At 35.0% G+C, this 27696-nt stretch overlaps 2 protein-coding genes and 1 long non-coding RNA gene across 4 annotated transcripts in view; 2 read left to right on the top strand and 1 right to left on the bottom strand.

The window, feature by feature from the left end:
• The window catches only part of LOC144850455 (uncharacterized), a 51644-nt gene extending 35224 nt beyond the window's left edge, over positions 1-16420 (top strand). The window contains exon 4 of the long non-coding RNA XR_013614084.1: positions 16361-16420. This is a non-coding gene — a long non-coding RNA (uncharacterized LOC144850455). The remainder of the gene's footprint in view (positions 1-16360) is intronic.
• Positions 16421-17980: 1560 nt separating this feature from the next.
• On the bottom strand, positions 17981-22375 carry LOC144849987 (lathosterol oxidase-like). 2 transcript variants are annotated; one of them, XM_078707136.1, is made up of 4 exons: positions 22259-22346; positions 20611-20833; positions 20051-20183; positions 17981-19529 (listed from the first exon to the last, which is right to left on the bottom strand). In XM_078707136.1, the coding sequence occupies exons 2-4, from the start codon at positions 20818-20820 to the stop codon at positions 18958-18960; spliced, it is 915 nt and encodes a 304-aa protein (XP_078563262.1). In that variant the 5' UTR covers positions 20821-20833; positions 22259-22346; the 3' UTR covers positions 17981-18957. The 2 variants fall into 2 exon arrangements, with proteins under 2 accessions (XP_078563262.1, XP_078563261.1); XM_078707135.1 differs by having other exon boundaries at positions 17984-19529; positions 20611-20836; positions 22259-22375.
• A 331-nt stretch (positions 22376-22706) lies between these two features.
• Positions 22707-27547, top strand: LOC144850942 (eukaryotic translation initiation factor 2 subunit 2-like). Its single transcript, XM_078708460.1, has 8 exons — positions 22707-22872; positions 23190-23367; positions 23545-23651; positions 23999-24146; positions 24433-24506; positions 25140-25288; positions 25558-25700; positions 26076-27547. The coding sequence occupies exons 1-8, from the start codon at positions 22855-22857 to the stop codon at positions 26249-26251; spliced, it is 993 nt and encodes a 330-aa protein (XP_078564586.1). The 5' UTR covers positions 22707-22854; the 3' UTR covers positions 26252-27547.
• The last annotated feature ends 149 nt before the right edge of the window (positions 27548-27696 follow it).

Below are 27696 nucleotides of genomic sequence, written 5' to 3'. Positions count from 1 at the left end.
TAGATAATTCAAACAACACGTTTCACCTGAAATTAGATTTATCGAAGAATGGATCAGAAATCAAAGACTATAAAATTACTGTTCCTAGTGGCTATTACTCTTCAGGGAATATCTTTATAGATGAGTTAAACTATATTTTGAAAAAATTAGATATACGTGATATATCATTTAAATTCAATCGTATCACGGAGAGAGTGAAAATATCTACCAATAGATTCGCAAGTATTCCAATAATAGGTAAAGAATTACAATCGTTACTTGGAGTGAATTTAGATTCGATTCTGGAAGATTCTACGATTATAGGCAGCAGCCCTATGAATCTGCATCATCGTGTTCCCGCTTTGTACGTCTACACCGATATAATTGAACATCAACGAGTGGGTGATGCTAGCGTTCCATTGTTACGGATTGTTCAAACGAGAGAAAGAGACTTAGGGAGACGTTGCGCGCACGAGTATGGGATGCCTCACTATAAACGAATAGTAAAGAAAGATATGGACACCATACGTATCGATATAAGAAGCGATACCGGTGAGAAGGTGTCATTTCAACGTGGGAAGGTTTTGGTGAAGTTACACTTTCGACAGAGTAGATCAGCTCATTTCATCTAAACAACAACAACAATGCCTAACGTATACGAAGACTACTATGTTGGACAGGTTGGTGGTTCAATACCTGTTTTTCACGGATCCTCTAATCAAAGGGGTTTCGGTTTAGGAGGTATGTTATCGGGTCTTTTCAAACGTGCTATACCTCTTTTGAAAAAAGGGGCAACATCTCTAGGTAAACAGGCTCTACGTGCAGGCGGGGAGATAGTAGGTGATGTTCTAAGTGGTCAAAACTTCAAACAGGCGACAAAACGTAGAATCACACAAGCCGGTAAACGTGTTGTCACGCAAAAAGGAAACGGTCGAGTGAATAAAAAGCGAAAGAGACGTAGTAAAGGTCTCAGTCGTGTTAACGCTAAGAGAGTGAGAAGATCATCCGATATTTTCGATTCTTAATCACTATGGCTTTTGTACACAATCACTCCTGCGAATGTCTAAAATCGGAGCTAGATCTCTTTTCCGTACCACCGACTCAGACGAGTATAACGAAAGGACAGTGGGTTCAATATCATCCGTTCAACAGTATCACCGATGTAGGCCCTGTACAATTCAACATTCAGGGTTCTAGCGAAGAATATATAGATCTATCGCAGACTATGCTTAACGTGAAACTAAAAATTACGAGACAAGACGGAACAGATTTACACGCCGACGATCCTGTAGGACCAACTAATCATCTACTACATTCAATATTCAGTGAAGTGGATGTTTCGTTGAACGAGAGATTAATTACCCCTTCAACAAATACCTACTCTTATAGAGCAGCCATCGAAACGTTGTTAACGTACGGAGCAGATGCTAAAGATTCTCACCTTACCGGTGGTTTGTACTACAAGGATACAGCGGGTAAAATGGATTCGGCTGACCCTACAGCAGGTGACGATATTGTTAATAAGGGACTGAAAAAACGCACTGAGTACATACGTGGTAGCCGTTACGTCGACCTTATAGGCCCTATCCATTGCGATGTTTTCTTTCAAGATCGAATGATGCTCAATGGCGTAGATCTCAAGATAAAGTTACATCGAAGTAAAAATGCATTCTGTCTTATGTCGTCAGACCCGCAAGCAGCTTTCAAAGTACATCTGGCTGACGCTTGCTTGTATATACGTAAAGTAAAACTAAATCCTACTGTTGCGTTGGCTCACGCAAAAGCTTTGGAACGTGGTCCAGCAAAATATCCACTCCGGAGAGTAGAAGTTAAAACGTTAACAGTTCCTAGAGGAAATTTATCATTTACGCGAGAATCTTTATTCAACGGAAATCTACCGAAACGTTTGGTTGTAGGGTTAGTTAGTACTGAAGCGTTCAACGGAAGTTATGGAAGAAACCCCTTCAATTTTCAGCATTTCAACACAAACTTTTTAGCATTATATTTAGACGGTGAACAAGTACCGTGGAAACCGTTGAAACCTAATTTTGGACAGAATGCAGAAGGAAACTATATTTTAGCGTACCAGAGTTTATTTTCCGGATTGAACACGTTGTTTGATGATACAGGGAATCATATTTCCAGAGACGATTACCCAAGAGGATATACTTTATTCGCTTTTGATCTTACACCCGATTTAGCGAGCGCCGGTCATTTCAATTTGATACGGAACGGTAATATACGTTTGGAGATACAGTTTGCTAACGCTTTAGCAGAAACTATAAACATTATTGTTTACGCTGAATTTGACTCAATCATAGAAATTGATAAATCACGAAACGTTATCGTTGATTTTTAAAAGTTAATTCCTTCAAAATGGACACCGTGCAAATAATAAGACTCGTTAAATCGGATCGGTTAACAAATCGATATTTTCGTGGAGTTTTTCCTTCCGATTTACTCCCCAATGGGGATAGAGGATTTCCTCGGGCTTACATAGCAAACGTAGATACGAGTGATCAAAATGGATCGCACTGGGTAGCATTTTTTCTTAGAGATCGTAACTATGGAGAATTTTTTGACTCGTTTGGGAATTCTCCTCAATATTATAGTAGATATTTTGTTGATTTTCTAAACTCATCCGTATCTAATTGGATGTATAACGACACAGTATTGCAAGCCCCTATGTCTACAGTTTGTGGTCAGTATTGTCTTTTCTATATTTCTCATAAATGTAGAGGTATTGATTCATCAACTATAATTAATATGTTTACGAAAGATAGACGTAGTAACGATTATAATGTTAATCAATTTATAGAACGTCGATATAACGTTAATCTACCCGTATATGATAGCGAATATATCAAATTGCAGTTTGTTAAGATGTTATTGAATAATTAAATGTTTAAAAAAAAAAAAAGTGGTTTATTGATAATAAAAGACATAACAGAAAATACGTGAAAACGATAGTTTCTTTCTTTGAAATCTTTCTTTATTTCATACAATCGAAAACAATAAAACAATTATGAATTAGGGTTAGAAGTTAGGGGTTAGAGTTAAGGGTTAGAATTTCAGCCATTTTGTTTTTTTAGGTTTAGATTTAATTGAAGCCTTTTTCGGTTTTATTAGAATTTCCTCATCGTTATCTTTCCATTCGTAATCGCTAGCTTCCTCTTCACCGATGGATTCTAATCTCTTTTTTTTTCTTACGAAAGAAGAAGACGTTAATGAGCTAAGGGGAGACGTAACTGACGAAGACGAGGGGATACTCCCACCCGACTTTATACGTTGTAAGATCTTTCGTCTCGTAGGATTTCCAATTAAGCTTTCAGGTGTATTCAGTTTAGCTAAAACTGTTAAAAATTCCTTCCAACCGATAGGCTCGAATCCACGTCGTTCTTGAATAACATCTTTTACCAAATCGAGAAAATTACTTCCTTTAATTGCTTCTCCGTCGATGATGACTTCTCCGTACTTTGTCCAATCAATTACCCCCATAGCTCGATAACGATCGAGTCGTTCCAAAAAAGTTTTCGTTTTCGATTTCAAAGTTACGGGCATACTCTGTAATACTTCTTTATTCATTGTATCAGTGAGAAGTTTTTCAGATCCCACTGTAGCGTTTTCTTCGTAGTCTTGTTGCTTCTTTGCGAGTTCTCGTATATCGATATTCAAAGGAGGAGGATTGTTTACAGGCTTCTCTCTTCCTAGATATCGTTGAAGTACCTGATTGTACATTGTCATTTTATCGTGATCACTGATATCCTGTCTATCGAGGATATTACGCATAGAATTATCCAAATTGTTTGTTATTGTTTCATGTTTTTCTTCATAGCGATGACTGTGTAACATAGTATTTGCTAACTCCTGCGGTACTAAAACCATTTTCTTTGTGTGTTGCATTATTTTAAAATCAGACTTCCTAGCGTTTGTAAAATAGGTTTCAATATAAGACCAAGAAATCCGCCTTTCTGAACAAGAATGCGTTTTCTTTTGATAGCCGGAATAGTTTTATCAGATAAGTCTCGCAAGTGTTTCCTGTACCTCGTCAACTTCTTTTTATGAGCACCGGATACCGGTACTCGACCTTTTAACACGTTCATAGCGCACTCGCAGATGGTCGAAATGAGTTGATCATCGGCATTTTCTATTAACACCTTTCTCTGACGCGGAGTGCAATGAGCGAGAAAACGTATAGTTTCAGCGTTCTTCTTAATACGTTTTGACATGATGTTGATAGATGTGTAAATGATTTGATATCTCAGTTTTTCTACGTTTTATACCTTCGGTACGTAGACAATTTGATTGTTTTTTGAAAAAATGTTGCTTCTAATACGCATTTCTTCCGATGTGTTTGATTTAAGATCAATAAGAAGATAACCATACGGTTCACGGGTTGCGTCTTCGAAAGCCTCCTGTAAAAATCTACCTTTACCAGGATACATCTGTTTCGATAAGTTCATGATTTGTGATTTATCTCGAGGATTTTTGAACAGAACAATGTAATGAGCATTTAGAGTAATTGTGCGAATTTCTTTAGATCCGTAGAAGAAATTTTGCATGATGAAAATAACGGAGATATTTCTATGATGTGAACCTTTTGTGAAGATGTTAACGACTCGTTTATCGCTACTGCATTCTGTCATTAAATCATCGATGATAACCAAATGATTTTTTCTCGAATCGTACGATTCTATAGAATCCATAGGAATACCGTCAACAAACTTTATATTTCGAATAGTTTTACTCAATTCACTAAACAAGGTTTGGTATTCACCGTAACACCATGTGATATCGTCAAAAGGTTTATCAAAATATTCATTTTCCAACAATTTTCTGACAAACACTGATTTTCCGGATGAAGTTGGTCCACTGATTACAGCGGTGAAAGGTGTTACCAGTTTGCAAGTCATTTTCGTATTACGTCTTTTCAGTCTTTATCTTCGTTTATATAGTGTAATTTAAGCGTAACATTCACACACACACACACACACACACACACGCGCACACACAAAACAGAACAGGAAAGAACTTCAATAAAATAAAACTTTTTAACGTTTTCTCTTTTATTTATTAACATTAAAATCAAAATGATGAATAGTTACCAGTACAATGAGTATATAATAGTATTTGTATCAAGAAATGTAAGATATGAAAATTAACAACTAACAAATGAAAAATATTTTGTTAACAATAACTGAAAACAACAACTAAAAAAAAATCGGAAAGTTACATATAAACTAATTAAACTACTGAAAGATATTTACTAATTCCTTACAAAATTTAAATTGACCAAAATCACAGTTTACCATACATAACCGTACGACACAGTATTAAAATATATCATCAAAACCAAAATTGTGAATAGTTACCAGTACATTGAGTATATACCGTAATAGCATTTGTATCAAGAAATGTAAGATATGGAAATTAACAACTAACAATTGAAAACATATTTTGTTAACAATAACTGAAATCAACAACTGAAAATCAGAAAGTTACATTTAAACTACTTAAGCTACTAAAAGATATTTACTAATTACTTACTTACAAAAATTTAAATTGAACAAAATCACAGTTTACCATACATAACCGTACGGCACAGTATTAAAATTGTTTACAATGATACGTTTATCGTATACAATACGATAATCCTTTGTGGTTTCCTCATTAATAATTTTACGTGTTTTCGGTTTTCGAGTAATACGGTTCTTATCTGTTGTTCTAATTACTTCTGGACCAATACCTTTTACCATGTTTGAAACAGTTTCGAAATTAATTAATTTAGAATTTGTATAATTTAAAGTTAAGCCTTTAACCTTGCAAACTGTTTTGCCTGAATTTAGTTTGTACGCATAATTTTTGGGGCCTCCCGAAACGAAGCACGAAATGAACTCCCCATCTTTTGGATCGATCTCGGATGTTAACTGACCGAGATAGTCACCAAGAGGAGGGTTCCATTCTCCAGGTTTTGTTACATAAACGACACTGTCAGTATCGTAATACAAGACACGTTCTTGCAACGATTCTAATAGTTCGTATAATTTAAGTCTAGCTGAAGCAGTAGTAAAGGCTGCGATGACAACGTTCGTTTTCTTGTTTACTTTTATGAATTGTTCATCGTTTTCGAATTTTACTTCAGCCAAATTTTCGTTAATGAAGTTAATGTCATTAACGATTACCTGTGGATTGGATAGTAAATCATATGCTTCGTTCGGTTCTGTGACGAATTTTGTTTGAGAAACGTTCTCTTTTTGGCCGAATTTACCCCAAAAACTGTTTAACATTAGTTTGGCTAGAGAACGTAAACCGGGGTTGTGTTTTATATTTTCTTTATCGAGAAGAATACCTTCTACGCTAGAGTAATCGTCAATGTATTTTTGTTTATCTTCCTGAGTCTTACACCACTCAGGCCAACCTGATGCTTCCTGTTTAAGTTTGAGAAATGTGTTGATGTATTCGGAAAATAATCCCGACGAATTTGAATCACGATTAAAACTACTTCTTTCAGTGAAATGCCAAGCAACGTGTACTTTAGAAATTTTGTAGCCAACTTTTACGGCTTTGGATACTTCTGTGGTTATCCACGTACCCGTGAATTGTCTGTCAACACTTGTGTGTTCGCACGGTGTTTGTTGAAGTGAATCCGCGCATGTTTTACATAAAGGAAATAGCAATTTACCGTTTGATCGGTACGGAAGAACGGGGTGATATAGATTTTTAGGTGCCTCAATTGTGCATTTAACTACACCAAAATAATCATCGATGTTATCAGATAGGTTATTCGTAGCCATTATTTCTGGATGACCAACAGGGTATTCACAGTACTTATTCACGTATGGGTATAAAGAAGTGAAGTCAACGTAATGAATTTCCTCGTCTTCTTTGGTTTCGCGATACAATCGAGAGGCATTAGTTCGACCGCCAAAGAAAGCCTCCCTAGGATTAAGTTTTTCGTGAATGTAAGGTACGTTGAAAATCTGGGTTTTCTCCGCGAGAGGTAAGGAGTCTTTTAGAATTTTCCAATCGTGTTCCCAAATTTCAACGTACTCGAACTGAGGGAATTGATTTGTAAGAAAAGAATTTTTTTTTTTAGTTTTCATATAACTTTCGATCATGGGTTCCTGTGTAATAGGGTTGACTGAATCCTGTCTGTAACAGGTAGGACATCCATGAAAAAGACACCCTTGGAATTCAAAAATAATTTTGTTTTCGATGTTCACACCGTCTACGTGGTACCTACCAAAGAGCTTTTCACCTCCGTTTCTAGCGTGATTTATATGAATACCTCTTTTATACGCTTCATATGATAACCATTCAATACTTGCTAATGAGTGATTTATGGTCGTCTGATAATTAGATGGGGGAAATAAGGCTATTGTAGACGGTTTAAGAAAATTTCGAGAAAATACGTAATTGCACGCGGACGCAATGGTCATGAGATTATTGGAAAAAGGATCAACACCCGCGAGTTTTGGGTCGGTTGTTGATGTCACGCTTAAAAATAGATGTCTAAATGTTAAACAGCAACGACGAAGAATGTCAACATCGCTGACGCAGTAATCAACAAGTTCTTTTTTCATATCAAACTGTACATTGTTTTTAACTTTCTCGTTATACCATTTAAAAAACGCGTCCCTAGCCGAAGGAGACATTTTCTCCGGTATGTAAAAAGAACAATCAGGGTAGGGGCCTACGTAATTTTGGTTAGTAGGAGTATTAAATAAATGCGGGAAGTATCCTTTCTTTAACTCATTAACACCGAAAGTCTTTGGTAATTTAGTGAGAGGCATAGGTAAAAATGAAAGGGAATCGATAAAACGTGTTTTTGTTTCCTTAACGCGAATGGAGATAGCTTTACCTCCTCTACAGATAACATCGGGGAGAATACCTTTTTTGTGTAAATATTGAAAAATGAAATAACTATCATATCCCTGGAAGTTATGTGCAATACATGTAACATTTTCTTTGTACTCATAATGTTTAAAAATATAATCGCAGAAATCATTGCAGGCATTTTCACCGTAAAAAGTAAGCGTTTTTTCACCGCAAATTTCGCATTCATCGGAATCGATATCATTATTAATACATTTTAGACAAGTTTTTTGAAGTACGCAGAGATTAGGTCTGTGCTCACCAGTTTCCTGTGTGCACTCAAAGTCAAAAAAGAAATACTTGGCTATTGAATTTTTCATTTGATTTTCGTTTTGTGAATTTTTATCGCCAGTTTTTTTTTTTTCAACGATTTTTTGCATGTAACATTTGTGATCATAAGATGCTAAAACATTGCATACACGACAAAAATATTGTTCGCATTTGTGATTTTTTCTCATCACCCGATTACAGGTCGTACAAGTTTTAATTTTCTTACAAGTTGATGTTTCGCCTTTAATATGAAAATCGAAACAACTCGCGTTTTTAAAAGTCCTATTGCAATCACTGCAATCAACAGAAACATCAGTTTCCTTTGCCGGTAAGCATTCATTAGATTTACAGAGTTTACACGTATATTTACAAGTATGAGCTTTGTTTACGTTATAACCGGTGAAACATTTGGTACAGAAAAATTTGAATTCAAAAAATATATTAATTTTACAGATTAAATCAAAGTGAGAATCGTGATGATACAGATAAATTTGTTTTTGTTTAAATTCTCCGCTAAAAATGACAGAATGCAAATTATCTTTTGATATTACAATAATTTGGTAATTTGGTAGAACGGCTTGAAACTTTTTCAACTCATCGATACCACAAATACCGGCATCAACACCGGCATTTGTTAACAAACAATTAGCAGCTCTAAGTTGCTGGTCACGACCGCGCCTAATGTTATCCCATCTGGACTTATTACTGACGCGGTCTTCAATAGATGAAATGCCTGTGACAATGGCTTTAGAACAACACATATTCTCATTGTCATCACTAACTATTCTAATTAAACAACGTGATTTGTTGAACTCTTTATCTATACCTTTTCTTACAAAGGTACCGCCTATTGGCATTATCATGCGAATTACGTTAAATTTCAACTTATCGTTTACAAAAACATCCGATTTCGATTGTAAGACCTTTAAAATAGCATTAAAAATTACATCCGCCGTAAGATGCTCCCTACGGCAAAAAGGAATTGAAATTGGTAAATCCAAGCCTTCGGCTTGAATGACTATTCTAAGGTAATCGTTATCGTTTACATCGTCGCAAAGATTATAAATAATGTGATTAAAAATACGGTAAAATGTAGGAAGAATATCTAAAATGCGTACATTGTCTAAATTTCTAAAACTAACGCTGTAATCATTAATAACAGCATTGAATCTCTCGTTAAAACGATCGGTCAATCTGACAATATTACACAACTCGTTAATAGGTACCTCTTCCGCTGTTGCTGCTTCTTCTTCTTCTTCTTCTTCTTCTTCTTGCTGATCATCAGAGGAAGAAAGAACATCATCTTCTTTCTCATCATCCATTCGTTTTCTTTTCTTATTGTTTCCACCAACTTGAAGAATGTTATTCAAATTATGAGCAGCTTCCATAGCATTGGCAAATGCTATCTCCAAGGGATCAATGTCTGTCTCAAAGGAAACATCATGATATTCGATATCATCTAGATTATTTGATGAGTTTAAAAGATGTTCCAAAACATCAACATCGGGTAAATCTTCTTCTTCTATCTCCAAATCCACAGCAATATTGGAAGGATTCAGACTAAGAATTGCCTGAATCGCTTCCTCGCAAGCCGCAATTCTTGCTTGAGAATTATGACGGGTAACAGAAACATCTTCTTCTTCTTCTTTGTCCAATTCCACAGCAACATTGGAAGGATTCAGGCTCAGTATGGCCTGAATCGCTTCCTCACATGCCTCAATTCTTGCTTGAGAATTATGACGGGTAACAGAAACATCATCATCTACAGCTACATCTACATTCGGCATACCAATTAGATTTGAATGTGTAACGTCGTTAATATTAAAATTCTCAATCAGCATATCGTTCTCAGCAACATCCAAAGTGTCCATCACCTCCTCGTCTAGGTTTTCCAACAAATCTCGTAGTTGAGAAGAAGAAAAATCCGAATCAGCCATTTCGTTAATTATATCAGTAATAATACTATAACGATGAGAAATAAAGTTCGGTAAATAACCTTTTTTCAAACTATCTATGTAGATACTGAAAGAGAATGAAAAACAAACAATTCGTTACACTTATATATTGAAGGAATACCCTTAAAAATAATGCGGTTATGTAACTAAACGAAAAAACAAATAGATAAAAAACAAATTAATAAAAATATATTAATATTCATGAATATTAAAACATCTCATTACTTATTCAGAATTCTAATTTCATTAGCATTATGTTTATAAGGAATCTTATTGGTTCATTGCCGGATGACGTCACATACCCGCTAAAATCACAGGATTTGAAAAAAAAATAACCTGTCCACGCTTTCACATCCTGTAAACTAATTCCATGGAAAGGCAGCGGATTGATGTTATGATTTTGTCCTTATACAAACATAAAAAACAGTAATCAAAGCTGATTGAACTTGTAGATTTTATTCATTAAACTGTACATCAGACTTCTCAATGAAGGTAAGCACGTTATTTTTAATATTTAAATACAATTTACATATATAATACTTAATTTAGAGAATAAATACCAACGCATTTACTAATTAACTGTACATCGGACTTCTCAATGAAGGTAAGCACATTATCTTTAATATTTAAATGTAAATATTTATTTAAACATTATGTAATACATGTATTACGTTTATAAAATATACATAAAAACTAGCACTCATTTACTAATTATTCATTAAAACACCCTCATATTAATAAAAATATATTAATATTCATGAATATTAAAACATCTCATTACTTATTCATTGGACTGAGATCGCTAAACAAATTAATTTATTCATTTATTCATAAATAATACCATTTTAATTATTAAATATTCATAAAACTACCCCCCTCATACCTAATTAATTAATTCATTTATTCATAAATAATACCCTTTAAATTATTAATTATTCATAAAAACTACCCCTTCATAATTAATTAATTTATTCATTTATTCATAATAATACCCTTTAAAATATTAATTATTCATAAAAACTACCCCTCATAATTAATTAATTTATTAATTTATTCATAAATAATACCCTTTAAAATATTAATTATTCATAAATAGTACCCTCATAATTAATATTAATATATTCATTAATTAATTTATGAATTATTCATCGGACTATACGGGGTATTATACTACTAACCACTCGTCTACGTGCACATAACCACTCGTCTACGTGCACATAACCACTCGTCTACGTGCACATAACCACTCGTCTACGTGCACATAACCACTCGTCTACGTGCATATAACCACTCGTCTACGTGTACATAACCACTCGTCTACGTGCACATAACCACTCGTCTACGTGCACATAACCACTCGTCTACGTGCACATAACCACTCGTCTACGTGCACATAACCACTCGTCTACGTGCACATCAACTATCGTTATGTTTTGTTTTATTTACTACTGTATGACATAACATTAAATCCGTGAATTCATTCAAATGGATAATATTCACATTAGTGGTCCAGCTGCTATTCCAACAAATTCCATTGTAACCAAGCCCTAGTATTTTAATTTCACTCTAGTGAATTTGTTTTATCTTTTCAATAGTAATCCCATACAATCTAATTAATAAACGTGAGATTGTTATTAAGAAAACAAGTTAATTTAAACACGCGGTTTGAGTCCTACTGAGCTCACCTTTAAAACAAAGTGTAATCGATAGTTTTCCATGCAAAGGTTAAACAAAATAGGCCATACATAATCGAAGCCAAGAGGAGATACTGTACATATTAACGCGCGCGCGTGCAAATGTTGAGTAGACCTATGACTTTTTGTTGTACGCGCGCGTACGTGAAGTTAAATGATGTTTTTTTTTAAGAATTCAAAGAAAATATAATTATCTACGTCGGAAAACAAATAAAAGAAACAGATCAGAAGTCCATGTTAAGGTAACCATCCCCTTTAGGCTGAAATCAGGCCCGCTAGGCTTTTCAAGCTGCCGCAGGGGTGAGAACGAAATAGGTCAAGCCTCGGCGGTTTGTAAGGTTCTCAGAGCCAACCTGGACCCAGTACAATTAACTAAGGAGGCTTAGCCTCGGGGAAAGGGTAAAGTGAGAAGTTTGTGTGTGCATCAATGCACAGAAATATTTCATTTCGAATGAAATCTGATGCATAAATATCGTGAAAACCAGATAAAGACAACGGGAGGTAACAATCTTAACATCATCAAATATTTTAGCTATGATTTAAGTGAGGGCGCTTGTTGATATCAACAAGTTTTAAATGCTGACGATTCCATTTTAAAAATGTTACTACTTCAGTTCAGTAACAAATAATTTTGCATTGTGTACCTCCTCAATACAAACACGAATTTGTTTTTGTGTATGTCAACTCGTCACGCATTACGTTGCAGAGCGTCTTCAACGATATCATGAAAGAGACGCAGTATGTTACGCGTGCGTACAAACGCTGATAAACAATCATGTTATACGCGCGTGTAAACGTAGTACGCGCGCGTAAACGTATTTATCGTCCTGCCGTATCTAGGTCAGTCAAAACTCCTCATAAAAGACCTTGACACGCGGCTGAACTAGAGAACTTGAGCAGAAGCAACAAGAAACGCAGAGGAACAATATTTTATACCTGTAACAGATGTTTTACCTTTAGGCTGTCAAGTTCAATCGAATTGCAGGCTGTTCTTGAGGCAAACATTATCTGCTTTACAGAATTTTGTTAGACTTTATTGTTAACAATTAGAATGTCATGTTTACTAATGGTCGAGAATTCGAAATTGTGCAGTACCGTACCGGTCGCGTCTCAGGTTTTAATAGCTTGGTTTAGGCCTAGTTAAATCATGTTAGCACGGTGTTTTCATTGTCCGCTGTTTGAGCACCTCTGTCGACATCAAAGAAAAACATGCAATACCCGAATTAATGTTTCAATTAGGTACATTAAAATCTCTCCTTTAAATTCTAAACTTGATTGTTCACAAAAGACTACACTTTTTGTTTAATTTACTATCATTGTTACGCTTTAGCAAATTTAACGAATACCATCTTTACTGCATTAATACCGTAACATAAAATATTTACATCAATGATTATGAATTAGGTTAATAATAATAAAGATAATAACACGTTTATGATTACAAATACCGCCGTTGTAAAACGCAACACAAATTTACTGTCCAATTTTGTACAACATGGCTTTAAGGAGATTTTCAATTATCATTTTATAGACGCGCTCATATTATTGATAGTCATAATTTTATTTCTGAAGTATTTAATAACGGCAATTACATATTTAGGTTAAAGACATACCATAAATGCTGATATCATAATTAGCCCGTCCTTGTACAGTTTTTAGTGGTTTTAATAAGTTGTTCTAAAATGCGACCATTGAGAAATTGATTAGGGCCGGGCCGATATGTTTTATTAAGACCGTCTTTATTTGTTTGTTTTTATAGCCTCGATATTAAACATGTTATATATAAAGGTGATATTAATATGTTTTATTTATTGAATTTATGGGGGGGGGGGGAGAACCTGAATATCAATATCGAAAATAATGTTCATATTTATACACGAGCTCTTTTATTGAACTTAATTTCCGACGTTATATGGTTAGGCCACTGATCAAGTTGCTGCCATCTTACGGAGGAGAGAGACTAACGATAGAAACAGTGTGGAGCTGCTTAGGACGCAACGTAAGCAAGAATTCGAATAATCCGTCCCTTGCTTGTGATTGGTCAAAACTTGCGTCACGCTCTTACACCATCATTGCGTTACCTCCTTCAGGCCCGCATGGTCAGGGGACTCGTAGTGTCCGAAAGAACCCCAACTCCCCACCCTTTCTGTAAGTGCCCTTTCATACTACAGCCCAGCATAGTGCTAAGTGCTAGTAAAAAAGTTTCTTAATCATAGGGCATTTCTTGACCAATCATACCTAGCCAGTGAGCTAATTATATGCATCTACTAGGCTAGACCAGGCGCGCCTGTTTACACGGCCGCCGGAAGATGGGACCCATGACGTACCGTCTGTAGCAGGAACGACAACGGTGGCGGTGAAGATAACTACCATGCATTTACATGTTGAAATTGGAATACGAACAAATTAATAATAAGCCTTACTTGATAATTACTTAAGGTCAAGAATAAATATAAATCATAAATTTCTATCACAGATACCTCGGTTTTACAAATAAATTTAAACGAAACAACAGAACCATCATAAATCACCAACACAGTAGTAAATCACGCGTGACAATTTCATTTTGAAGTGGACTCAATCGCAGTCGAAGCAAATATGTACAAAACATAACGATATCAAATTAATTGGAGTTTGATTGATTAATTAATTAATTAGATTAACAAACGTGGCCGTGATTATACGATGATTAAAACGATTGATTGATTTGGAACGTGAACGGAAGTGAAAATAACAATTGAATATCAATAATTATTACCATTGAAATCGAGATTATTCTGAGAACGTTTTCTACGAATTCAAAACGTATTTTATTAATTTTTTTCTTATTCTTGTTTTTTAAGAAAATGGTTTCACATGACATTGTATACAGCCGGATCGAAAGGTCCATCCCATAATTTTTACAAATTACTCGAAAAATAAAAAATACATTAGGTTAAGTTCCAACACTTTTCCACAACTGTTAGGCCTAGCTCGCAAACTCTTCCACCGGCATTTTCAAAATTCTGGATACGCTCCTTTCTCTCTCCATTTTGGAGGTTTTTTTGGACGATTACTATTCAAGATTGTTTAAACTGAATCGTTAAAATCAATTTTGAGTGAATGTCACTTGTAAAATCTTAAAAAGTATGTTTTTCTACAAATACGCCTTCTCTCGAAACCATGCCAATAAATATTGTTTTTACTTAATTGACGTTGGTATAATCATAGTTGCATAACATATGTTGATCGTAAAATCATTTTTAAGGAAATCGGCTTTTTTTTCTGAAGGTCATGGAAAATGTGGTTTTTCTTCAAAATATACATTCTCTAGAAATGTTCAATAAAAATATTCTGATGATGACATTTGGGCGCGCGCGCGTATGACGCATTTGAATGAAATGTGACATACCTTACTAACATGTGGTTTTCTGGAAATGTGCATATTTCAAATGTTACTTCGACATAATAGGCGTAACTTTATTAAACGTCGTCTCTTGTTTGTTCATACTCTGAGTGGAGTATTATTATAGTTGGTCGTTTTTTGTTTGTGATCAAACACCATAATGGTCTAACATTTACCTAATCTTATATCTATGGAACGCCGATAGTTAGATTTGCTATTCTCCCTAGATTTGCTATTGTCTCTAGATTTGCTATTCTCCCTAGATTTGCTATTCTCCCTAGATTGGCTATTCTCTCTAGATTTGCTATTCTCCCTAGATTTGATGTAGCTATTCTCCCTAGATTTGCTATTCTCCCTAGCTGCGGCTATTCTCCCTAGATTTGATGTAGCTATTCAACCTAGATTTGCTATTCTCCCTAGATTTGATGTAGCTATTCTCCCTAGATTGGCTATTATCCCTAGATTTGCTATTCTCCATAGATTTGATGTAGCTATTCTCCCTAGATTTGCTATTCTCCCTAGATTTGCTATTCTCCCTAGATTGGCTATTCTCCCTAGATTTCTTGTACTATTGCAACGTGCCAAGGCAACGACTGGTAGAAGATCCTCCTGATCAAATACGACCGATTCTTAGATCAAACTTAATATTATATTCACCTCACCGAAGGCTTGGTTCACACTAGGAAGCAACGCAAGAGAAGACGTGAGACGCCCACGCGACGGATCATTCCAAATCGCGTTTGTGATTGGTCAACTCACTTGCGTTGCGCGTTCAATTCAAGTAGGAACGTACGAAGCTGTAGTAGTAAACACAATACACACTACAGTTATTTCTTACATTAAAAAGTGAAGTATGTGTTCACACGTGGCCCTGGTTAATGGTTATAAAGATCTATGAAGTATGTGTTCACACGTGGTCCTGGTTAATGGTTATAAAGATCTATTGAGTATTCATTATCTTGATTACGTTTTATGTTGCATGATTACAATGTTACAATGCAATGTTTGAGAAGGTTAATTGAACAATAATAAAAGTTTAATGCGACTCCAATGATGCAATTATACAATTCGACTTATGAGGTGTCGATAGAGGGCGCTATAACATGTAAAGGAATGAAAATTGCTTGACCATTTGGACAAAAGGTGGTGTGCCCTCTATAAATTACGCAAGTTAAACTTTTTTATTTCTTTTTGTTTCATAGGTTATCTATTCTTGAAAAGTTCTACACCACACTAACTTTTGGAAAAAAAAACAATATTATGTAAGTAAACCACAAATAATTCTAATACTAAAGCTTGGTTCCCACTAGCGACGCAACGTAACGCAATCTACGCAACGTAAGAAAATGCCCTTCCAATCATTGTGTTTGCCCCGCCTGCGTGAAATCAAACCTGCGATGTTTGCAGCACTGTTGCGTCGTCGGTTCCCACTTGTGATCAATTACGCAATACATCACTTTGCGTGAATTCGTTGCGTTCTAGTGAGAACCACGCTTAACCACTACCTATACTACTAGTATAGACTTGGCCCAAGTCCACCAGATGGCGTTTTGATTTTTTTCTCTATTATGTGCCAAAATATTTATCTCTTTACAAATTTCGGTCTAGAACCTAGGCTATATTGTACTTGTACCTACTACTTTGAAACCAGACGAAATTTTTAAAACAAATAATTCCATTATTAGGGCCTAGGTTCATGAAATCGCATTAGTATTTTGTCAGTATTTGGTTCCTTATTCTACAAGTATATATGTAAAAATAATACCGCTCTTATAACTTTGATTCATGTGATAACATTTCGGTTTTGCAAGACTATTGATTTACGAGTATGATTCGACAATAATATAAATTAGGACGCTATAGTAAATATAATATACCTTTACACCACCTTATAAAGCTCCTGTCTACACTATCAAACTTTATGTGAGTGTGCCAATATATGGACATGATGATGTCATATCATTACCATATTTGAGCTTATCACTGCCATATTTGTGCACACCACATTTATTTTGTCAAACTAGTTTGATAGTGTAGACAGAGCTTTAGAAACTACGAAAATATCTCGAAGTTACCTTGACGAATATATGAAATAAATTACGCGGGAACCATAATAAGCGCGCGTCTGTGTTGTATGCATATTTTATCGTCCGGTGGGAACGCAGACGATATGTACAGAAACTACTGTTTTAAAGATATTTACTTGTCAAAGAATACTTACAGGATATTAGATGTTATGCCAAATGCTTTGTTAACTTAAAACAGCTCTTCCTCAGCATACAATGTATGAGGAAATCAAGAAATGTATACGGCTCTCAGGAGAACAATAAAACCTCAGACAATTTTCTTCTCTCGCAATGATTATTCAAAAACAGCACCAAAGTACAAGCTAGCGTAGGTCAAGGTGGCGTATAGTTCTACCGTTTGGGACAAGATGATTAAATCGAGCCCCCGTATCACAAATATTTTACAGCCCATTGATTTTGGGAAATAGACCGCATCGAATCAAAACACTTTGAACTTTTTTTTTCACATGCCTAACTATGGAATGCCAAATGTAGTATACATTTTTGGCGGAATTGGCTTTCCATACCTAACATTGGTAGCTTCAACGCACCAAAAGATATACGTGTCATTGATTATAATGTTTTAAAAATAATTATGTATCATCGGTTATGAAATAATAATGTTATTTTCAAATAAAATGTTAGACGTGACGACAAAGAGATACAAAGATGTTGGACGTATGATATAGAAATATTTATTTCTCAGTTATATTTTTTTTCAGATATCAAGCAAAATATTTAAAAATTATTTCATAATTGCACATAGCATTAAACTAAAATTATACGGAATATCACCCAACCACCATTTCCTAAAATATTTGTTCACACAATTTATATATTCAATCATTATTATAATTGTTTAATTTCGATTTTTGTTTTATCGGGTGGCGATAGAGGGCGATATAACGTGTAATGGAATGTACATATTATTTTTCTTGATCATAAATAACCATATTTGTAGTTAATTAAATTTTCAAAAATGGCTTTTAATTGATTTATACAATTTTAAAATCATTTTAAGTCCGATTCCGTAAATGTTTTTAATCAATCCATTATTATTTTGAAATTTCAAATTTCATTTGCATGATTTTTAATAAAACGATAATCACTATTATGTATAAAAATAAATCATAAATCTAAATTATTATATACTAATTCTAGCCATATAATATTGAATTGATTAACATAAATATCAATCGATCACTATCAATATCAATCGATCAATATCAATAGCAATGTAGTTCAAAGATTAGCTCTGTCGGGTATTACATTTAAATATTTAAAACGAATTCGTTTGTGTAAAAGTGGACCTAACTGGCATGAGTTTGTCATTCATCCAGCAGCAATCGTCTCGTGTAATAATAATACTTCATTTATATAAGTGTTATTGTATAACAGTGGTGTGGACAATTTCGCTCCAACCAAATGAGGGACTTTATTGCCGCCTGCTATCACTGTGTTAAATAACCATGTGTCCAGTTATGTGTGCCAAATCTTGGTTCCCACTAGGACGCAACGCAACGACGGACGTACGCGCAACGCAAGCGAGTTGACCAATCACAAGCGACAATTCAAATAATCCATAATTTTGATTGGCCGGTCAACTCACTTACGTTGCGTTAAGTCTCTAGTGGAAACCAAGCATTAGTGCTAATTACCGTGCCTACTTTACGCTAGTGTTATTCGAGGGTGTGTTGATAAATTGTTCCAGAAATTAAAAAAGTTTACCCTGGCTAGCGTGTACGTAAGTTGTAGCCGTGGCCATTGCAAGTCGTTTTTTCCACAATCGTCTGTTTCTTCCCGCTCTTTCCATTGTCATGACGCTCTCGTAAGACCCGGTTGACTTCTACCATTGGTCCTTTACCTTCGAACGCCGACGGTGTCCTAAACGACCCACCAATCCTGTCCCAGAGTGTGAAAAACTGGCCGTAGTTGTAGTTATAAAACAGGTGGTGGTCCGTGTGGTGCGCCGAACCGTTCACAAGAGGTTCCAATGGTGGAGGTACTCGGTAATCTCCGTCGTGGATACTCACAGTCCAGAAATTAACGAAAACAAACATGGCGAGGTAAACGAACTTATTCAACGGGAATAGGAACGCGTACATGTGGTACGGACAGCTCTGAAGGAACCCGTCGATCGGGTGAAACGCGTGGCTAGCGAACGGAGTCGGTACTTTCCACATGTGATGGAACTTGTGGATGTATTTATAAATGAGTTTGTGGTGCAACCAGCGATGGATCCAATAGATGCACATGTCGGTGAAAAGTAGGAATGTTACGACGCTAAACGCAACGCCAGCGTACCCTGTAAAAAAACAAAAAAAATAGACGTTAAGTTTGGTTCTCACTAGCGACGTAACGCAACGTAAGTTTGACCAATCACAAGCGATGGATTATTCGAACAGTGGCTTGTCATTGGTCAACTCGCTTGCGTTGCGCGTACGTCCTTGCGTTGCGTATCTAGTGGGAACCAAGCTTTAACATTTGTATTAAAGCTTGGTTCCCACTAGCGACGCAACGCTGTGCGTAAACACAAGTGGGAACCGACGACGCAACAGTGCTGCAAACATCGCATAATTGATTTCACGCAGGAGGCAATTATTGGAAAGGCATTTTCTTAGGTTGCGTTACGTTGTGTCGCTAGCGGGATTTATTTCACGACGTAAAACTTAGGTGATCGTCCGGCAGGACGTAGCGTTGCGACAATCAGATAGTCTATTTAAGAGGGCGCTATTGTTGTTTCTTGACAAATCAAACAACAGCGCTCAAATAGAACTGTATTCAGAAATAAATCAAACGACAAACCGAAACCATGATAAAACTCACCCAACGCATTATTGGTAAAGTTGCTATGTAATTTACTGTAACCTCTGACCTCAAGTACAAATAAGAATGTTGTTATGAAAGCCATTAAAGGAACTGAATTCAAGGTGTAGATTATTTCTCTCCTTACTTGATTCTAAAAATAAAATAGTTCGCAAACATTTACTTCAATAAACATTGGCAATTGTTTTGCAATATTTCTTCGGAAAAAAGGAATTTGAGGCCTATACGGTGATGATCAACTTCATCTAAACGTTGATGATACCCACGTCACTTTCTTTCGCTTCGAACGGTGACAAAAAAGGGGACCGTCATGACGTATTTTGATGACAAATTGAACATAAAATTATAATATGGTGAGCGTGTACGGGGCACGTACGAGCGCATTCGGGACAATTTCGAATTTCCCGAACTGCTCCCCATAAGCGTGAACGTGTTTATTCACAAAATTAAAAGAGAAGTAGCCTAATTCGCGTCTGTATTTCTACACTACGCACTTCACTCAACTGCTGTATGGGAAATGGGAATCGAGTAGGCAATGCAGAAACTACAATAATGCAAACCTTTAGAAATAACGGATGTTCCTTGAGTTTATGATCAAATATAAAGAAATAGCTGAACGTGGCTGGAATTATGTAAACTAACGTCCCTCCGATAACAGTGATGAAGAACAGGGAAATGAACTGACGTAGAATGTCGTCCTCTTGCCATGATGTAGAATACACGTAAGGCGTCAATAGGTGACGATCACAAACATCCAGTATCACGTCCATTTTGTGTCACAAACTGCTGTAAAATAAAATATACAATCGCATTACACAAAATATTTATCCGTAAATAGGACAACATCCCGGAATATCAACTTCTTGATCATATCACGACCGTTACCACAATCGATCATCAGAAACTGACCGGCTGACCCGGTGTATGGTCAATGTTCAAAAACGTCACAATCACGCCATTGTGCCTGCATTAATATGATACAGTAAAGTAATCGCTATTCAATATTAAAAAGATATGTAATAACTAAATACGAATTGACCTACTTCCGGATTTCGACAATTAACGCTCGCCATGCACTAGTGGTACCAATAATCGGCGAAGGGTATTACATTAAGAGATACAGTAGGCCTATTAATTGAACACAAATCTCACCAGCTAAACCATGGCTGAAACCTGACGTCAGTAAGAGAACCAAATCAGTATTAATCTTTTATCTCAAGATAAACTTCGGTCCAAAGACTGAGTGTGTCGACATAATGATCACGTTCTGTTTACTTTATTACACATCATGGCAAGCGGCGTTTGTAGGCCTATTTATACCGGCACTTAATATTAAGACCATTGCCAGCAGCCCGAGGGAGGCTGTAATTATAATATTGTCATTGGACCGTATGTAGGCCTACCATTATAAAGTAGAATGTCATAGATATATTAATAACACTATTAATATTTAGAAATATTATTGAAACAAATTGTTTAACAAAGATTATTTTTCAAATATACCCGCAACCATAAAATCTAACGAGGCTTATTTCCTAAAAATCCTGTACCCGTCTATGTATACAATTGAATTTTTGTAGACATAGTGATGATATTGAAGTCACATAAAATAAAGTAGCCAGTGAAAATAAAATGTTGAATCGATTTGGTATCGTGAATAATTTCTCTCAATCTCACAATTTGTAGAGAGGACTTTTGGCTAATATGTTTAAAATTGCGTTACTGTATACTTCATCATTCTTCGGACTGTTGCTATGGGAGTCCAGATTTTTTATCTATAAACCTAAATACTAGAAGTACCGTAGACTGATAATAATATGATCATGGATAGGCCTACATATACAACATTAAAAGTAAAGTTATAGCATTACGTACGATCGTCGGTGGCCGTAATCAATGGAATGACTTTTAATGATTAATTTACCATTTATTCACACGTTCGGCATTGACACAATTGTTTGGGTCTGGACTAGGCCTAAATGGTACGGAAAGGCCTAAATACAATGGCCCCGCTAGCTAGCTAGTTAGCTAGCCAGCTAGCTGACTAAGGGAGTATAAATATAGCGAAGTAGGCCTCCTCCTACTAACTACACGCGCAGAGAGAGGCTAGCTAGTCACGTCTGCATAATACAATTTTACTATACTATACCGCCACATGCCATCCGAGAGATGCCGGCATATTCCCGTCTCTATGTGGCCTGAACTTACCAATTATATGATTTTATTGTTACTTGGAACGTTGAAATACAATTTCAGTAAGATTTTATATTATATTAGTAAGATTACGTCGATTGTTTACATAATGGATTCTGTTCACCTTTGCTGTGTATCCGGTAAAACACGGAAATCTAATTGGCATGTATTCTGGTTCCCGGCCCGATTTTTTGTATTCCCTGCCCATTTTTACAGTGGGTGTTACTTTTATAATTACTTATAATGAATATGTATGACACGACTACATATTATGCTAATTGAAAATTAACTTTTACCACCAATTGTTAAAACAAGCACAATACAATCGAATAATAATTCATTATTACGTATTATGCATGCACAAAATCTAATCTGGATGATGCAATATGTAGGCTTATACACTAGACGTTCGAATACGGTTTTTAAATCATCTGTTTATTAAAACCTTGTAATGTCTGGACAACTAAGTCTAGTCAACAGCAGCAGCACGCTGAAAATTATAGCACATCTTCGGTGATATAAAATTGATTCACTTATTGTATCATTTTAACAATTGTAGTTATAAATTCGGAAGATAGTACTTATACAATTTGAAAAAGACCCATTAAATCATGGCAGAAGATGAGGCGGTAAGTTTACGTTTTGTTTTATATTTAAATAATAAGGTTTTAGCTAGGCTGCCGTCCAGCTTGTGTCACTCGACTTGCCACTTGACTAAAATTCATCAGACATTGATTGAGCCTATTGGCCTAGCTAGACCCCTACCACGCCTAGCTAACTAGGCCTACACTACATTCTGTTGTGTACTTGTTTTAAGATCAGATCATGTATTAAACTTGAAATAATATTAATCTAGTCTACTAATGATTACCCCTACTAATACTACACTATCCTATAGCTAGGCTTATTTCATTATTTGTAAACTTAAATTATTTTATTTATTTAGATATTTGACCCAAATTTGTTGAAGAAAAAGAAGAAGAAAAAGAAGTCGCCATTTGATTTAGATGCAGCTCTGGAAGGTGAACAACAAGCAACAAGTGAACCTGCACCAAATGATGTTCAACAAGAAGCTCCTGAACCAGTGCCAGAAGCAGCTCCAGCTGCTCAGGAAAAAGATGACAGTAAGTGATCCTTTGCCGCCGCCTACTTTGACTTTTATTATGAAAATTACCCCAAATATAATTAGAGGATTAAAATGTTTGTTTCTCTGATTTTTTTCACTTTCCAAAATTCACTTAGGGTAAAACACCCACGTTTTGCATACAGTATAATTATTGTTTGTATTGTTTCTTTTTCAGCCGCTCTCCCAGATTTACAGTTAGACATGGATGAACTGTCACTGAAGAAAAAGAAGAAAAAAAAGAAAAAACCTGTTCTATTGGAAGACATGGCAGATGCCATTGAGGTTTGTTTACAATTTTTTTCTTAAGCTCTGTCTACACTATCAAACTAGTTTGACAAAAAAATGTGTGATGTGCCCAAATATGGTAGTGATATGCCCAAATATGATAGTGATATTCCCAAATATGATACCAAAATACATCACTTTTGGCACATAAAGTAGTTAGATAGTGTACAGTAAACAGAGCTTTACAAAAATCGCATCTATATGACAGAATGATTTTATGCACCTCTCTCGGTCCCAATATTCTTAGAACTGTGATGGGTGTGTTAAATGTCCCTCCTTGTTCCGATATTGGATGAGTAAATTTATAATGGTGTTCTTTATTTCCTTTTAATTTTATTTTTCAGGAATTAGAAGGGAACAAAGAGAACGCGCCTGAAGTGCCCACTGAAGTAACTATTGCAGAAGATGAAAGTGTAAACATGGAATTCACAGGAAAGAAGAAAAAAGCAAAAAGGAAAGATATTTTGGAATCGGGTTTAGCGGACTCCACCGGTAAGCAAAACATTTGTAACATGTCCATTCCAAACAGAAATTGTTTATTCAAATTATTATCAACAGGTTAGGAAAAATTCACCATTCTACAAAATATGTTAAAATTGTTATGTCCATAAAACAAACAATTTCCCCAACATACTTCCAATGCTTTTACAAAAGTATTTAAAAACATCAAAATACCTTAATAATACATTTCGTTGTAAGACATACAGTAGCAGATAGCTGATGCAATAAATTGAAATTATAATGCAATAATTAATTTGAAATTGATTGTGTTTCGTAGGTAACGAAAATATTATTAAGGATACAAGTGGAACAGCATGGGCAGGTACCAAAAGAGATTACACTTATGATGAGGTAATTAAAATTATTTTTTCATTTGATTACATTTTTTTTTATAGCCATCATCAACAAACATTCTGGCATACAGTTTGAAGTTACTGTTGATGTTTCTGGTTTTGTTATAACTTTGTTTTTAATGACAACAGAAATTATTATTTTGTAATCTATGATCAGTTACCTTTAACCCCATGCTACAAGTAGAATACATATGTTTAAACTATTGCACTGTATTAACTCCATGCTACAAGTAGAATACATATATTTTAACTATTGCACTGTATTAACCCCATGCTACAAGTAGAATACATATATTTTAACTATTGCACTGTATTAACCCCTTGCTACAAGTAGAATACATATATTTAAACTATTGCACTGTATTAACCCCATGCTACAAGTAGAATACATATATTTAAACTATTGCACTGTATTAACCCCATGCTACAAGTAGAATACATATATTTAAACTATTGCACTGTATTAACTCCATGCTACAAGTAGAATACATATAATTTAACTATTGCACTGTATTAAATCCATGCTACAAGTAGAATACATATATTTAAACTATTGCACTGTATTAAATCCATGCTACAAGTATAATACATATATTTAAACTATTGCACTGTATTTGTCTTTGTTGTTTAGCTTTTAACTAGAGCATTTGACATCATGAGAGCTAAGAACCCTGACATGGCCACCGGTGAAAAGAAACGGTTTGTCATGAGACCGCCACAAGTCGTAAGAGTTGGCACAAAGAAAACATCGTTCGTCAACTTCTCAGATATTTGTAAAATGTAAGTTATTCAATTTACCTATTAAACAATAAAGAAATACATTTACAATAGTAGTCAATCATAGATTGTGATGGAAAAACTAGGTGTGTATAAGAATAAAGCTCTGTCTACACTCTCAAACTAGTTTGACAGAAAAAGGCGTATTTAAAAGGAAACTTGGACTAAATTATGTACAAAAGTAATACAGGATTTAAAAAACAAAGAACTAAACATTTTCATTGTTGCTTTCCCTTCTCTTTTTTCAAACTTGGCTGTATGTTTTATTTCAGGCTTCACAGACCTCCAGAACATTTGTTAGCATTTTTACTCGCTGAGTTGGGTACAAGCGGATCAATTGACGGACACAACCAACTTATTATTAAAGGTCGCTTTCAACAAAAGCAAATTGAAAATGTTCTCAGAAGATACATAAGTAAGTAGTTCAAAGTTCAATTTGTTTGTCCAATAGAGAGCTTTCGATTTGCGAGGACTAAAGACCAACCTAGGTCAGGTCAATTGATGTTTTGTCGGTTGTCGTCTGGACTTAGAAACTATCAAACCTGTGTCGAGGTCCCAAATATTTCTGCATACGCACAATGAACTAATATGACGTAGTTGGTTGTCGTCTTGGCAAATTGATAGCTCCATAATATTAAAAATATACAGCAATTCCAAAAAATTAATCTGGGCAATGAATTAAGTAGACAGTCCAATCATGTCTTGTCATTTTATTCTATATTTGAAATAACTTTTGTAATTTTTAAGTCTGGCAACATGAGTCCTGTAATGGTATTTTTTGTTCTTTCAGAGGAATATGTCACATGTCATACGTGTCGTTCGTCCGATACATTTCTTCACAAAGAAAATCGTCTGTTCTTCTTGCAATGCGAGAGATGTCAATCTCGTTGCTCCGTACAAAGCATCAAATCAGGTTTCCAGGCCGTCACAGGAAAACGAGCTCAGCTTCGCGCAAAAGCAAATTAATCCAAATTACAAAACAAAATTAATTTTTATATGTTAGTTGAATGTGTGGTATATTATCAAGCTCGTACCCAGGGGGGTTAAGAGTTTGAACAAAGTGTTCTTTTTCAAACTAGGCACCAGTAGTGGACAAGATGGTACATAGGCCTAACTAGCCTAGCACAGGACGTATTTTTTGCTCCTTTGTCGAAAAAAATTACCCCCAGCCATATAAAAATCCTAGCTACGAGTTTGATTATGGACTTCTCTGAATTGCATTACACAATAGATTGTTACAATCATTTTGGTAAGGCTTTATTCACCTCTGCATTGACTCGGGAATGATTTGACATGTACAGCTCCAGTAATCTCTGCTGTCTGTTTTTGCAATCAAGTCATCATTTTGAAACGGAGGGTTTTTTTAAATAATTTTAATTGTTAATCATAAATCTACTTTACTATGATATATATGCTTACTTTCAGTGAATTAAGTAAATCAACCTTGTATAAATTGTGTGAAACCGACTTTAAAAAGAAATCAGTTGTCTTTTAAATAGCATAATCTTTTAAATAATCTTTGAGATTAAATATTAAGCTTGTTCACACTGCAGCAGTATTCTGTCCAATTAAAGAACATTAAATGGGTTTTCACACTGTATAATTGTATGATTCATAAGTATGTAAAGTTATGTGTACTTTCTGAAAAGAATTTGATGTGTGTTCACACAGCCATATTTGTCTGTATTGAAAACTCTTTAATGTGATTCACACAGTCATTTGTGTTTGGAATACTCTTTAATGTGAGTTCACACAGTCATTTGTGTTTGGAATACTCTTTAATGTGAGTTCACACAGTAATTTGTGTTTGGAATACTCTTTAATGTGAGTTCACACAGTCATTTGTGTTTGGAATACTCTTTAATGTGAGTTCACACAGTAATTTGTGTTTGGAATACTCTTTAATGTGAGTTCACACAGTAATTTGTGTTTGGAATACTCTTTAATGTGAGTTCACACAGTAATTTGTGTTTGGAATACTCTTTAATGTGAGTTCACACAGTAATTTGTCTTTAAAGAACACTCTTTAATGTGGGTTAACACACTATCCATTTTATAATCATTTATGGATAGCAGTACAAAATCTAAGTCAAATTATTTACTATATACAACATTTGAATATATCAATTACTCATTACATTGCATGATTGTATTATTTTACATATTAATATACACATTCTCAGCAGGGAGTTGTCCCTGTTCTCAGTTCTGTAAGGTACTCTCGGTTTTTCATCAATAAAAATGTCACTGATCTACATACAAGTCTTATTTCAGTGTTTTTGATTTATTTGCTGATTAAATATAGTATAGAAATAGTATTAGACTTTATCATAAAGAAATCAATTTCGTGAAGAAGAATCTGCAAGAATTTTACCGGTTTGTTTTGAGCACCATTTTCATTGTTAAACTTA

The sequence above is a fragment of the Antedon bifida genome, chromosome 8 (assembly GCF_963402885.1).
Source record: "Antedon bifida chromosome 8, ecAntBifi1.1, whole genome shotgun sequence".
Classification (NCBI taxonomy): Eukaryota; Metazoa; Echinodermata; class Crinoidea; order Comatulida; family Antedonidae; genus Antedon; species Antedon bifida.
Note: the sequence above shows the minus strand (reverse complement) of the source record. Positions and strands in the feature narration are given on the sequence as shown.

What these genes read in the sequence shown, in the direction of transcription:
- LOC144850942 (XM_078708460.1), top strand. An exon ending in ACATGGCAGATGCCATTGAG is followed by an intron (nt 23,652 to 23,998) that starts GTTTGTTTACAA and finishes TTTATTTTTCAG; the next exon opens with GAATTAGAAGGGAACAAAGA. An exon ending in GGGTTTAGCGGACTCCACCG is followed by an intron (nt 24,147 to 24,432) that starts GTAAGCAAAACA and finishes TGTGTTTCGTAG; the next exon opens with GTAACGAAAATATTATTAAG.
- LOC144849987 (XM_078707135.1), bottom strand. Translation starts at nt 20,820, where the DNA reads ATGGACGTGATACTGGATGTTTGTGATCGTCACCTATTGACGCCTTAC. An exon ending in AACATCCGTTATTTCTAAAG is followed by an intron (nt 20,184 to 20,610) that starts GTTTGCATTATT and finishes TTTTATTTTTAG; the next exon opens with AATCAAGTAAGGAGAGAAAT. An exon ending in CTTTACCAATAATGCGTTGG is followed by an intron (nt 19,530 to 20,050) that starts GTGAGTTTTATC and finishes GTTTTTTTACAG; the next exon opens with GGTACGCTGGCGTTGCGTTT.